A 15,105-nucleotide genomic window follows, 5' to 3' on the forward strand; every position below is an offset into this window, starting at 1 on the left:
TTGAGTTGAGTTGGATTGAGTGGGATTGGGTTGGGTTGAGTGGGGTTGGGTTGGGTTGAGTTGAGTTGAGTTGGGTTGGGTTGGTTTGAGTTGAGTTGAGTTGGGTTGAATGGGGTTGGGTTGGGTTGGGTAGGGTAGGGTTGGGTTGGGTTGGGTTGGGTTGGGTTAATAAATGACTGAATGAGGAAGGAATGCAAGGCAAAGCTAGGAAGGAAGAGCGAATGATTCAAGAGGAAGGGTGAGATGGAGAGAGCTGTATAGTACAGGTAGTCCTCAATTTACAACAGTTCATTTAAGTGACCATTCAAAGTTGCAACAGCACTGGAAAAACAGACTTATGGCTGTTTTTCCCACTTAATGACCGTTGCAGCATCCATGTGGTCAACGTGATCAAAATTCAGATTCTTGGCAACTGACTCAGATTTATGATGCACTGCCCTGGGGTCATGTGACCCCCCCCCCCTTTGGCGACCTTCTGACAAGCAAAATCAATGGGGAAGGCCGATTCACCGGACAACCCTGTTACTCATCTTAACAACTGTAGGGTGGCAATCGTGGTTGTATATCAAGGACTTACCTGTATTGAAGACATCCTGAAAAAAAGGGAAGGTGGGGACATCTAAAGAAGAAAAGACCACTCATGAAGCAACGTGTGAAGAAGGTGGGAACCGTCTCTCACTGTCAGGACATTTCTCCTTAATTCTAGATTGGTGAGCCCCAGCCAATTTTCTTTTACTTTCTTTCAGATCCACCCAGGAGATATTACTTTCCTTTTTCGATGTGACTGTGGCGGATTTCTTTTCTTTTTTTTTTAATTTCCCAATTTACATTTGAATATCCCTTTATCTGCATTGCAATGCTGATAATGCCCGAATCCACAACTGGTAAATTTAATGGTTCGCAATTCAAACCGATGCAAATGCAATTGCTTTGTGCATTAAGGAAAGGGCATTTTAAAAAGCACAATAAGTGGGTTAATTTGAGAGGGGGAAAAAAATAGGCGTATTGTGTGAAGTCCTGAGTGGAAGCTTGCTAAAGAGAGATTCAATCTAGAAGTAAGAAGAAATGTCCTGAGATTGAGAACAAGTAAGCACTGGAACAGAAGTTATGGGTGCTCCATCACTGGAGGTTTTCAAGAAGAGACTGGACTAGGATGGCATGGTATGGTATGAGGTCTTCTGCCTTGAACAAGAGGCTGGACTAGAAGACCTCCAAGGTCCCTTCTAACCCTAGGATTCTATATTCTACAGAACTGTCCTGCAAACCAGCAATTGTCCCAAATAGGACTTCTGGCTCCTTCTTTGACAACCTCTTTGTCGAGATGTTTTTTTATGAGCAACCTAGCTGATCGCCTAAGGAAACTTAAAAATCACCTCCAGGCAACTGAAGGGGGAAGAGTAAAGAACATAGTTTTAGTTTCTATGGAGATTCTCGGTCATCCAGGTCCTGGTTGTCCCAAAGGGGCTTTTTCAAAAGGCGACTGGACTTTGTTTTTCTTTGAAGTTGTTTCGCTTCTCATCCGAGAAGCTTCTTCAGCTCTTCAGAAGCGCCTTTGGGACACCCTAGTTTTGACTTGCGTAACCATCAATCATCCCCAGTGAAAGCATTTCCAGATACCAAAGAAGAAAAGATGCTACAGATATTGAAATTTGCCCCATTTTATGAGGCATAGTTGTTAAGTGAGTTACTGCAGTTGTTAATAGCAATAGCACTTAGATTTATATACCACTTCACAATGCTTTACAGCCCTCTCTAAGCGGTTTACAGAGTCAGCCTATTGTCCCCCCAACAATTGGGGTCCTCGTTTTACCAACCTCCGAACGATGGAAGGCTGAGTCAACCTTGAGCCTAGTGAGATTCGAACTGCCAAATTGCAGTCAGCTGGCAGTCAGCAGAAGTAGCCTGCAGTACTGCACTCTAACCACTGCGCCACCAAGGCTGGCATGTTAGAAACACGGTTGCTAAGTTCATCTGACTGTGCTTGTTGCAAAAACAACCATATTCAATACATACCAGTTCCAAGCATCCAGATTTCGATCCCGTGTCCCTAGGGATGGTCGTAGGTGTGAAAACTGGTGCTATTGTAACTTTGAATGGTCACAAAACAAATCATTGTCAGCCAAGGATTACCTACAGTGTCAGCCATGAACCCTAGAATTTCAAATGTCTTTAACAGATTAACAGAGTTGGAAGGGACCTTATAGATCATCTAGTCCAACCCCCTGCTCAAGCAGGAGACCCTACATCATTTCTGACAGAGACTTTTCTTGAAAGTCTCAAGTGATGAAGCTCCCACAACTTCTGAAGGCAACTACTCTTCCATGGGTTGATTGTTCTCACTGTCAGAAAATTTCTCCTTATTTCCAGGCTGAATCTCTCCTTGGTCAGTTTCCATCCATTGTTCCTTGTCTGGCCTTCAGGTGCTTTGGAGAATAGCTTGACTCCCTCTTCTTTGGGGCAGCCCCTCAAATATTGGAAGACTGCTCTCATGTCTCCCCTGGTCCTTCTCTTCACTAGACTAGCCAGGCCCAGTTCCTGCAACCGTTCATCGTATGTTTTAGCCTCCAGTCCCCTCATCATCCTGGTTGCTCTTCTCTGCACTCTTTCTAGAGTCTCCACATCTTTTTTATAATGTGGTGGCCAAAGGCTAAATTGTAATCCAGCATTTTCAGAAGAGGGTCAAACAAACTACCGGTAAATTTGTTTTCCCCATGTTTGGGCTGCATCATCGCTCTAAGCTTCTCGGGATGAAGCGATGCAAATCTTTTAAGCATTTTGACCTTATTAGCAAGTTCTTATCCCATGCAATATTTGAATAGCTTTCTCCCCATGCGTAATCTTCTTTCCTGGGAGCTAAACACACGTCGCTCACTTTCAGCCCTGCCTATCCAGGAGTTTGTCTGCTTGTCCTTCTGTTCCTGGGCTTTCAGACTTGAATCTATCCCCAAATTTGTCAATATACTCACTCGACTGAGATAAACCAGGTTGGGTCACCTTCCCCAAAGGCTCAAGAGAGTAGCAGAGCAGCTGCCACCCCCCTGGTTCCCCAGTGCTTTCCTTCCATTATTGGGCCCAGATGGTTGTTTGAACAAAAAGCAATTTCCTCCAACTCGAGAAATTCTGTTTTATGATTATCTTTGATCAGTAGACGCGAAGCAATCTCTAAGAAGGTTTGCCCAAAAGTCAACGCCATCAAAATCAATAGTGCTTTGACTTCAATGGAAATAAATTTGGGGTCGGCGCATCCATGTGGAATGTACCAATAATTCTCTCTCTCTCTCTCTCTCTCTCTCTCTCTCTCTCTCTCTCTCTCTCTCTCTCTCTCTCTCTCTCTCTCTCTCTCTCTCTCTCTCTCCCCTCCCTCCCTCCCTCCCTCCCTCCCTCCCTCCCTCCCTCTCTGGAAGAGAGTGCCCTGGGTCACCTTTGTATATGTAGAAATAACCCTTCAAGGAACTTCGGCCTCCCGGTACTGGGGTGAGTGGGTGTCTTAGGCTCCGCTGTTAAGCAGAGGGATGGGACAAGCGATTTTGAATGTCTGAATGAACAGCTAGTTAGCTATTTGATTACAGCATTGTAACTCACTGTCAAGGATAGGAGGAAATTAGAAGGAGCATGGATGGGCTGGCTGTGTGACAGTCTGACAGCCCCAGTTTACATTGCCTTAGTGGTTTCCAAAACATGATGCTCCTTCCTTCCTTCCTTCCTTCCTTCCTTCCTTCCTTCCTTCCTTCCTTCCTTCCTTCCTTCCTTCTCATAATGTTTCTCTTTCAATTTCCATGTTTTCTCTCTCTTAATCTTTCCTTCCTTCCTTCCCACAATATTTCTCTTTCAATTTCCATGTTTTCTCTCTCTTAATCTTTCTTTGCTTCCTTCCTTCCTTCTCATAATGTTTCTTTCAATTTCCATGTTTTCTCTCTCTTAATCTTTCTTTGCTTCCTTCCTTTCTTCCTCCCTCCCTCCATCCCTCCCTCCCTTCTCATAATTTTCTCTTTCAATCTTCCATATTTTTTCTCTTTTAATCATTCCTTTCTCCTTCCTTCCCTCCCTCCCTCCCTCCCTCCTTCCTTCCTTCCCATGTTTCTCTTTCAATCTTCCATATTTTCTCTCTTAATCTTTTCTTCCTTCCTCCCTCCCTCCCTCCCTTCCCTCCCTCCCTCTTTCCTTCTTTCCTTCCTCCCTTCCTTTCTTCCCATAATGTTTCTTTTTCAGTCTTCCCTATTTTCTCTCTCTTAATCCTTCCTCCCTCCCTCCCTCCCTTCCTCCTTTGCATTCCCCCCCCTTTGGTATCCTCGGTGGGGCTACAGGATTGCTGCTTTAAAACCCTTCAGTCATCGTGTAAAACACTTATTTTAATTTCCCCCTCTTATTTATATGCAGTTTTTGGCCTGTGGCCTGTCTCTAAGATTTTCATAATTTTTTTCTGTCTTGAAGCTGATTTGTTTTTTTGGGTTTTTTTTTTGTTCTCTGCTCTTCCCTCTCCTCGTTATCTTCTCTCCCTCTCTCTCGTTGGTATTTACATTTTAATTGTTTTCTTCTTGGAATAAACCAGCCTGGGAATATAATCAAAGGGTGCTATGAAAATATTTGTAAATAATATGGAAGGAACAGTTTTTTTTGTGTGTGTGTGTGTGTGTGAAAGGAAATCATTTCCAAGCATTATCACGTTCTACCTTGCCTTTCAACATCCCCATGTGCCTTGAACCCACAGATTTTGCCTAATTAAAATTTTAAAAGACGAGGTAGCACCTCCGATGGGTTCTTTGTAAAAACACAGGTTAATCCTCGATTTACAAACATTTGTTTAGTGACCATTTGCAGTTACAACAGCACTGAAAAAGCGAGTGATGGTGTCTTGCTTAGCGACAAAAATGTTGGGCTCAACGGTGATGGAGAATTCTCTATGGAACCTTCTCTGTCCAAGGTGCTGAATGCATCTGCTTATTCCTAGCATCATAGACCATGTTAGCTTAAATATTTATTTTATCCCACTGAAACTGTCTGGATCGCTCCGGATTCACCGTGTCCTGCTTATGACTATCCAGTCTTGGTGACATCAGAAAGAAGAGGCTACTGGTTGGCGTAGAGTTTATTGTAGTTCTATCCCATTCACATCTGAAAAGGTCCTATGGGACTTAACAGTTTTAACAGGGAATGGAGATTTTGCAGTATCCTTCCCCTACCATGCCCACCAAGATACACCCACAGAACGGGTAAGGAAAAATTTTGAATTTCACTCCTGCCCTACACCATTTGTTGATGATGAGGTCCTTCTTTAGAACTGAGTCCTTGGCTTACGACCACAGAGAAGTGAATCACCCCAGTTGTGAAGTTAGTAGCACGGTTCTTAAGTGAACCTGGCTTCCCCATTCACCTCGCTTCTTGGAAGGTCCCCAAAAGCACACCGCAACCGTCATAAGTACATGCCAGTTGCCAAGAGCCGAATTTTGATCGCATGACCATGGGGATGCTGCAACGGACGTAAATGTGGAAAAAACGGTCGTAAGTCACTTTCTCGGTGCCGTTATACCTTTGAACCGTCGCTAAACGAATGGTTTTCCGTAGATGATTACCTGCAGAAGGATGAGGGGAGCCCCTCGTAACTAAAATGGCTTCTCCTTTCAGGGGAACCAATAAACGCTCGTTAAAACAGTGGGGGAAAAACCATAGGATATTTTTTCCCTGCATAGCACTAATTTCAAAGATCGGGAGTTAAATCTCCAGGGAACAATCTGAGACAGCCGAGACCCCCCACACACACACTCCTCCCACTTATTCCAGGAATGCTCCAGAGCCCCCTCCTCTAAATTCCCTTCTCCTCCTTTCCCCCTGTGCTTTGCCAGAGGGGAAAAAAAATAGCATCAATTCCACGGCTGTAGAAAAATCCCCTCCCTTTCCTCGCCAAGATGTTTAAAATTAGCACTTAATGCTAGAAGGTTTTTCTCCTTCCCCCAATATTAGCAATAATTAGACGGAATAACTTAATAAACAATGTTTACTAGGTAACCAATTTGCAAGCTCTGTGTTTGCTGGCTTGCTTGGCACTGCCGATGAGTAATTTCAGACTCCTGTCTCAACAATCTTCAAGAAATCCATTTTCTCCACCGAGAAGTAGACTACCTTCAGCGTTCCCGAAGAGACCTACGTTGCATTGAACAATTTCACAGTTCGGTCGTGTCATTTCCAGGTAGGATACAGAAAAATCTGGCTCAGTCTCTAGGGAAGCATAATGTTAACCTAATATTCATCAGGTTATGAGGCTACAACTGTATGCTTGGAGTACCTGGAATGAGGAACCACATCTGTTAGCTCAACTCCTTGGAAGGAAAACATACTCTAAATAGTAAAATGTTTGACGGTCTCCATCCAATCTTTCTGTCTGATCAGAATTTCCTAATTCTCATTCTCTGCCCTAATTACCGGCTGGGTAGGTGTGGATGGGGGGGGTGTCATGTGACTGGTATAAGTGAGTGACATCGAGTTGGCCACACCCATCCAGATTTTGTGGCTCCTGGTGTTTTCTTTTCTGTGGGAAACAGGTCTAAATCACTCTTAGAGTATTTAAGGTTGCAGACCCGTGGCCTGGACAGAAGCAGCACGTTCTCAATGGGAACAGTTCCTTCTTGAGATCTTCTACTAAAGAGAAACTTGAGGAAACAATCGTGCCATGAAAAAATAGGACAACCATCTCCACCACATTGTCACGCATGGAACCTCACTTCCCCTCAAAAGCCTTTCTCCAAAGTTCTCCTCAGACAAAAGGGTCAACTTCTCATCCATCGTCTTTCAGGAAAACTGATGGAGGACAGCCAAACGCTCAAGATGATTTCTTTGCTTTGGAGAAGCTCAGCTTCTTCAGAAAATATACCATATAGGCCATGCGGAAATGAATAAAGCCTTCCAAGCCCTTGGATTCATCTCTGATGAATTAAGAAGGACACCTGGGCCGAGCTGATGTTCCTTTTGCAGCTTCAACTGGCTATCTAAGGGAACTTCTGGGTGAAGGCCATGTCCCATGGTGGGCCTCATCTGAACTTCTTTTTCCACCTCTCCAGCTTCTTGCCTTCAAGGTAGGCCGCCCTCATGCTCTCTACTTTCCCCTGGTGACCAAACTTTCTAGGATCTGGATTATGGGTTTTGTGTGTGTGTGTAGAAGTATATCCCAAAAAATATGGTGCCCACATGAGTTTAGAAGAGGTGGACGAAGCCTTAAATGTCTTTTTTCTCTTTGCCCCCAAGGCAAGGGATCACAACTCATTGGCACCCTTGAGACTCTCTCCACATACATTCAAAAAACCTCTGCAAAATAAGACTTTTCCAATTCAATAGAACAATAGAATAACAGAGTTGGAAGGGACCTTGGAGGTCTTCTAGTCCAACCCCCTGCTTAGGCAGGAAACCCTACACCACTTCAGACAAATGGTTACTCAACCTCTTCTTAAAAACTTCCAGTGTTGGAGCATTCACAACTTCTGGAGGCAAGTTGTTCCACTGGTTAATTGTTCTCACTGTCAGGAAATTTCTCCTTAGTTCTAAATTGCTTCTCTCCTTGATGAGTTTCCACCCATTGCTTCTTGTCCTGCCTTCAGGTGCTTTGGAGAATAGCTTGACTCCGTCTTTGGTGATGATTTGGTGGCACCATCAGCTATTTTGCAAACATATTGTAAATTAAGGGTGTATTTTCTGTTTTTCCACCCCCTAGGTCTTCCTAGACTTACGACCACCTTTTCCATTGCAAAGCAAGGCGGTCGTTAAGCGAGTTTCTCCCAGTTTTACAAAATTTCCCACCACCGTTGTTGAGCGAATTACTGTGTAGTTGCTATGTTAATGACAGGGTTGTTAAGTGAATCTGGGTTCCCTGTTGGCTTCCTTGGTCAAAAGGTCGCAAAAAGTGGATCACGTGATCCGGGACACCGCAACCGTCATAAGTACATGCCAGTTGCCAAGCGTCTGAATCAGAGGTGGGTTTCAGCAGGTTCTGACCAGTTCTGGAGAACCGGTAGCGGAAATTTTGAGTAGTTCAGAGAACTGGTAGTAAAAATTCTGACTGGCCCCCATCTAGTCTCTGCCTCCCAAGTCCCAGCTGATCGGGAAGAAATGGGGATTTTGCAGTATCCTTCCCCTGCCACGCCCACCAAGCCACGCCCACAGAACCGGTATTAAAAAATTTCTAAACCCACCACTGGTCTGAATTTTGATCACGTGACCACAAGACTGTAAGTTATCTACGCCTCCCAGAAATTAACGGCGCCCTAAACTCAACCCTGATTTTGTACAGCTCTGCAAAACAACAAGTTGGCTTGTTTAATTCTAGTCATGCAGGTAGATCCGTTCTCTCATTCACATAAACGTCAAAACATGCTCCAAAATGTCCATGCTATTTTTTTTTTAAAAAAACAAAAACAAAATTGGGAATCACACCATCTTTTCCACAGCCGTAAAAACGTTGCTTCTCGCGCACGTGAAGAGGAGGGCAATATTAACGGTGGGCAACAAAGGATGCCAGGCCAAGGTTTAAAAGGTTCTTTGCCAACTGAGCCTGGCCTTCTGGATGTCTATATTTCATTTCAGCGCCCCCTGCCACGAGTTGGCACATGTTTGCATTTCTCTGGTTGGGATTTATTGTCTCGGTTTTACGAGGGAAGGCGAGCAGGATCTTGAATAAGAACCTGCTCTTCGCTGGTGGACAGCTGTGCTCAGAGGCAGCTTTGAGTGCGTGACACGAAATCCGTGGCATGCGGGCATTAGGTTACCTGCTTATTTAGTAACCTGTGCACAGGCCACACGTCTTCGGGAGGGAATTCGCGGGTCTTTTCTTACAAACAAGCATAGATAAAAGCAGAAACATCTTTGGCAGCTGCTGGTTCTGTAGACGGCCCCGCGCGCACATGTGCCAGGGTATACCCAGAGGTGGCAAAGAATGATCCTAGCCCTTTAAGGTTTGAACTTATCCAAGAGAGATCTATCTGACTTAAAAGTAGCAGGCGGTTGGGCCCCCGTGCAAACAATCCAGAGGGAGGCATTATGAAGGTGCCAGTTTGGTCTAGTGGTGAACGCACCAGGCTGGAAAGCGGGAGACGTGAGTTCTAGTCCTGCCTTAGGCATAAAAACCAGCTGGGTGACTTTGGGCCAATCACCAGGAGACAGTGAGTTCTAGTCTCACCTTAGCCATGAAAGCCAGCTGGGTGATTTTGGGCCAATCACCAGGAGACAGGGAGTTCTAGTCCCACCTTAGCCATGAAAGCCAGCTAGGTGACTTCGGGCCAATCACCAGGAGACAGGGAGTTCTAGTTCTACCTTTAAAGCATGAAAACTGGCTAGGTGACTTCGGGCCAATCACCAGGAGACGGTGAGTTATAGTCTTGCCTTAGGCAATACAAACCTGCTGGGTGACTTTGTACCAATCACTAGGAGTTGATGAGTTCTAGTCCCACCTTAGGCATAAAGTTGGCTGGGTGACTCTGGGCCAATCACCAGGAGACGGCGAGTTCTAGTCCTGCCTAACCATGAAAGTCAGCTGGGTGACTTTGGGCCAGTCCCCCTGTCTCAGCCCAATTCCACCTCACAGGGTTGTTGTTATGGAGCAAATAGGAGGAGGAAGGATATTAGATACATTTGCCACCTTGAGTTATTTATAAAAATAATAGAGGAGGGATACCAATGAATAAAAAATAAATAAAAGATAGATGTTTTACAAACAGACGTGGGGGAAGACTGAGCAAACAAGGGATTTGAGCTAGCTGGCATTTGGGTTCCTGCCTCCCCATTTTTTTCTTTTCTTTCTTCCTCTTCCTGAGCCAGAGAGAGAGGGGAAAAAATCTGAGATGACATTCTGTCTGTAAACAAATAAACTAAATAATTCAAGGCACATTTGCCAACCGTCAGCCACACAGGTTCCCAGCTGGTCCCTTGGGAAGGACCGGGGGGGGGCGAAAGGGAGGGCAAAGAAGTCATCCAGAGACTGGGCGCAAGCCAACCCAGATCTCTTACCCAAAGGACGGAGAAGGAATCAGAGAGGGCAAAAGGATGGGTTTTATTTGTTTTGTATCCCACCTTTTGTTATTTATTTTTAATATATATATATAAATAGCTCAAGGTGGCAAACATATCCGACATACCTTCCTCCTCCTGTCTTCCCCACAGCAACAATCCTGTGAGGTGGGCTGGGCTGAGAGAGAGGCACTGACTCAAAAGCCACCCAACTGGCTTTCCTGCTTAAGGAGGGACTAGAACTCACCGTCACCTAGTGGTTGGCAGAAGGTCACCCAGCTGGCTTGCATGCTGAAGGCAGGACTAGAACTCACTGTCACCTAGTGATTGGCAAAAAGTCACCCAGCTGGCTTTCATGCATAAGGCAGGACTAGAACTCACTGTCACATAGTGGTTGGCAGAAGGTCACCTAGCTGGCTTTCATGCCTAAGGAGGAACTAGAACTCACCATCACCTAGCGATTGATAGAAGGTCACCCAGCTGGCTTTCATGCTTATGGAGGGACTAGAACTCACTGTCACCTAGTGATTGGCAAAAAGTCACCCAGCTGGCTTTCATGCATAAGGCAGGACTAGAACTCACTGTCACATAGTGGTTGGCAGAAGGTCACCTAGCTGGCTTTCATGCCTAAGGAGGAACTAGAACTCACCATCACCTAGCGATTGATAGAAGGTCACCCAGCTGGCTTTCATGCTTATGGAGGGACTAGAACTCACTGTCACCTAGTGATTGGCAAAAAGTCACCCAGCTGGCTTTCATGCATAAGGCAGGACTAGAACTCACCGTCACCTAGTGGTTGGCAGAAGGTCACCCAGCTGGCTTTCATGCATAAGGAGGAACTAGAACTCACCGTCACCTAGCAATTGATAGAAGGTCACCCAGCTGGCTTTCATGCTTATGGAGGGACTAGAATTCATTACCACCTAGCGATTGACCCAAAGTCACCCAGGTGGCTTTCCTGGATAAGGCAATACTAGAACTCCCACTTTCTTGCCTGGTGCCTTTTAAGCACTCCGGAGCCAACCGGCTGTCTACCCAGTTGCCTCCTCTGCTTTCTGCAGCCTTCCTTTTGCAAACGCACACCTGTTTCCACAATGCTGGGGGAGGGGGCTGTGCAACTGCCACCCCCCCGACCATCAATCCCCAGCTCTTCCTCCACTCCAGAAGGCTGAGCAAACCTCTAAGTGTCAACAGACGCCTTCCTAGTTTTTTTGGGGGGGTTATTTTTAATTGTGTCCCCCCCCCTTCCCCACCGCCACCCCATGGCAGGAAGGCTTCAACAGGAGGCTGAAAAGTTTTTTTGGGGGGTGGGGGAGTTAGGGGTCGGGGAGGGCTCTCCTTCCTTTTGAATGGAACACCTCTAGGGAGTGGGAATCCCAGCCTTGTCCTTTTCAAGATCGCCTCTTCGGGCTTTGGGTCTTCCAGGTCGGGAAGGCTGGTCATTGCAAACCGACTCCTTACCCCTACCCCTCTTAACATCTCTCCCCCACTCATCCCCCCCCCCCAAACGGACACAGCCCTACACATTCCGATGGCCGTCTGAAGGGCAACTAATCCAGGTGTTGAAAAAAACGCCTGGGGGCTCACCTTTGGAGCTGGGGCGCTTTCCTGCACCATCCTCGCCTTCTCCTCCTTCCTTCCTTCCTTCCTTCCTTCCTTCCTTCCTTCCTTCCTTCCTTCCTTCCTTCCTTCCTTCCTTCCTCCCTCCCTCCCTCCCTCCCTCCCTCCTTCCTTCCTTCCTTCCTTCCTTCCTTCCTTCCTTCCTTCCTTCTTTCCTCTCCTCCCCCCCATACCACTTCCCCAAATCCCTCTGTTTCCCCCCCACCCCCACCCCAGAAAGCCGGCCGATGCCTACCTGAGATTTCTCCTGCGGTCCGTCTTCCAGCTGCGCCGATCTCCCCACATTTTTCCAGCGTTCGTTGACCATCTTCGGTTGGGAAAAAGGGGAAGGAGGGGGGGGGGTTTGGCGAGAGAAGGCGACGCTCCAGCAAGGAAGGTCTCCCTCTGCCCGGCTCCGAAGGGCTCCCCCTCCCCCCAAAAAAGAGCAAAGGACGAGAATCAGGGAAGCCGAGAGTTGCTCAGTGGGGTAAGGGGAGGAGGGTGGAGGGGGCGCCGTCTCCTCCTCCTAGGCTGGATCCGCTGAGCTCCGAAGGGAACGTCCCTTTGGCTCGGCAGCTTTCTTGCCAAGCCGGTTGCCTCCGTCTTCCTCGCCTCGCGTGGAGATGGGGAGGGTCGCCCGCCGCTTCTAAAAGAAACACGCAGGCTGGCACTCGCCGCCGCCACGTCCACGCCAGCCTGCACCTGGGCACCGTCTTTCCTCCTGTCTCGGGGTCTTTGCGCGGCGCAGGAAAACCAGGCACTCGCCAGGCTGGTTGGGTTGGGTTGGGTTGAGTTGAGTTGGGTTGGGTTGGGTTGGGTTGGGTTGGGCTCGACCCCACGTGTGAAACGCTTGCCCGCCCGCCCGCAAAAAGGACGACTGGTCCGTCACCTTTTTTAGCGCGCCTTGTTCACGGGGAACCAAGTTGAAGGACCCATCCTGGTGTGTGAAGGCATCTGGTTGGCGTGTGGTTGGGTGAAGGCAGCCAGGCTGACGGTGGACACCCTGCTGGAAGAGAAAAGGCTTCGGGGAGGAGAGACTGTGGCTGGGGTTTCCCAGCTGGTGGGAAAGTCAGAGATGGATTTTGGCTGCAAGCAGGGGAGGTGGGGGAAGGAGCCTCCCCCCGGGTTGGGGGGACGGCGGTTCTGCGTGGCTGTATTAAGTGAACACTTCTCAGCCAACTAGATTACACTGAGAGAGAGAGAGAGAGACAGAGACAGAGAGACACAGAGACAGAGACAGAGACAGAGAGACACAGAGAGAGAGAGAGAGACAGAGAGAGAGAGAGAGACAGAGAGAGAGAGAGACAGAGGGAGAGAGAGAGAGAGACAGAGAGAGAGAGAGAGACAGAGGGAGAGAGACAGAGACAGAGAGAGAGAGAGATGTATTTCTGAAAGCAAATAAAAATATTTTTGTTCTTTTGACATAGCAGATGTTTCTTCTTCTTCTTCTTCTTCTTCTTCTTCTTCTTCTTCTTCTTCTTCTTCTTCTTCTTCTTCTTCTTCTTCTTCTTCTTCTTCTTCTTCTTCTTCTTCTTCTTCTTCTTCTTCTTCTTCTTCTTCTTCTTCTTCTTCTTCTTCTTTCCTCCCTCCCTCCCTCCCTTCCTTCGTTCCCTCCCTCCCCTCCTGTCTCCTTCCTTCCTTCCTTCCTTCCTTCCCTCATCCCCCCAGGCCCTCTGGAGGCAGGAAACAGCCTGTTTCCCTACTTCCGGGTGGCCCAGAAGGCCCAAAAATCAGCTGGCCGGCGTGCACATGCACACCCGAGCTGAGCTCATGTACCCACCAGTGTGGTTCTGTGTGCCACCTGTGGCACGCGTGCCATAGGTTCACCATCACGGTTCCAGAATGTTCTGCCTTTGACTCCCAAATTTGAGTAGTGTTGACCAGGTTACAACATGGCTGCAAGTTAAGTGGGGGGAAAGCGTCCTTTATTGATTTATTTGTAAAATATTACGAGCCACAGGGAGGTTTTTTGTTTTTTGATGCAGTCAACGATGAAACAACCCACCGAGTTTAAACCACGCTGGCCTGTTGTGTGAATGCGGCTACTCAGGCTTTAGCTGACCTTGCAGCCTCCTTAGCGTTCTCCCCACATACTTCCTCCCTAACCAAAGCATCATTTCCTGGCTCCCATCATCCCTCCGGGCTAAACTAAGCTGAAACAGAGATCTGCCCACGATTGTTGGTCCAAACTTGAACGGTGGGCTGAACTGGGTTTGATCATTTGCTGTTGTAGGATTTCTGAAACCAGGGGATTTGAGATGATCCTGGTCCTTAGCTTTCTCCAAGCCTCAGTCGTCTTCTGTGAAATGGGTGGATAATAAAATACTTCGCTTCGAGCTGGTTTGGCTGCCCGAAAAAGTTTTTCTGGATTTCCGTCCTGGATTGCATTGGTGATAACTCATAACTTCTCTTCTTTCTTTCTCTTTTTGATTTCCTACTTCGATGACGAGGCCTGGGGGCGCCTCTAAAACTGCACCAAGCGGTTGCTGAATCTGTCAGCTTGCATAAATCATGTACATATGCAGATCAGCTCTGATTTTGCATAATTGATTCAGGTGGTTGAGGAGCTCTTTTGCATAATTTCTTTTGCTGATGTGGCCGTGGGGAAGATGAAGAGGGGAAAACCTTCCTCCCCCTTTAACTGCCAATATGGATTAATGCTCTGGGAACCCAGCAAATCTCTCTCCTGCGGGTTTTTTTAGAGTCATAAGGACTAGAAACTTGACGGGCGCATGAATATTTTTAAAGGCGAGATCCAGGGGAAACTGAATGTGGATGCCAGCCTTTTTTTTTCCCCCACGTCGCTCCTGCAGAAATGCAAAAAATCTTCTCTTTGCCTCTGTGTGTGTGTTTTTGTGTGTGTATGTTTGTGTGAATGATGGAGCGTCTCGTACTTGTTGGTTAATGTTCCTTTCCCAACAATTAATCCAAGGAAGATGCTATTCTAGAAGAAACTCTGCAGCAATTATTGTTGGGTTTTTAATTGATATACCCCAAAACCAGCTGCCGGTCTCTCTAAAGTAGCATTCTCAACTTTTCCCATCTCTAAATTAACCCCCCCCCTTTTTTTCCCCAAAACGGATTCCTCTGTCTTAGAATAGAATAGAATAACAGAGTTGGAAGGGACCTTGGAGGTCTTCTAGTCCAACCCCCTGCTTAGGCAGGAAACCCTACACCACTTCAGACAAATGGTTATCCAACATCTTCTTAAAAATTTCCAGTGTTGGGGCATTCACAACTTCTGCCGGCAAGTTGTTCCACTTATTAATTGTTCTCACTGTCAGGAAATTGCTTCATGTGTCTGTGTATACCTGGAGACTGGATGAGTTCCCGCAGTTTTCTTGGCAAGGAGTTTCAGAAGTGGTTTGCCCTTGCTGCCTCCTTCCTAGGACCGAGACAGGGGACCGGTCCAAATCACTCAGCTGGCTTTGTGCCCGAGACAGGAATCAAACTCACTTTGGGTCTGCTGTGCCCTCTGCTGCCCGAGCCAGAATACTTGGCTTCGCCAAAACTTATATA

General features: G+C 47.0%; 1 protein-coding gene across 1 annotated transcript in view; it reads right to left on the reverse strand.

Moving 5' to 3' along the window:
* FIBCD1 (fibrinogen C domain containing 1) overlaps window positions 1-11,914 on the reverse strand; it is a 42,490-nt gene extending 30,576 nt beyond the window's left edge. The window contains exon 1 of the mRNA XM_070955690.1: window positions 11,843-11,914. Coding sequence (XP_070811791.1) covers window positions 11,843-11,914 — 72 coding nt within the window. The remainder of the gene's footprint in view (window positions 1-11,842) is intronic.
* Window positions 11,915-15,105: the final 3,191 nt, after the last annotated feature.

Source organism: Pituophis catenifer, unplaced genomic scaffold, assembly GCF_029215685.1.
Source record: "Pituophis catenifer annectens isolate HBS135680 unplaced genomic scaffold, rPitCat1.0.hap2 SCAF_17, whole genome shotgun sequence".
Taxonomy (NCBI): domain Eukaryota; kingdom Metazoa; phylum Chordata; class Lepidosauria; order Squamata; family Colubridae; genus Pituophis; species Pituophis catenifer.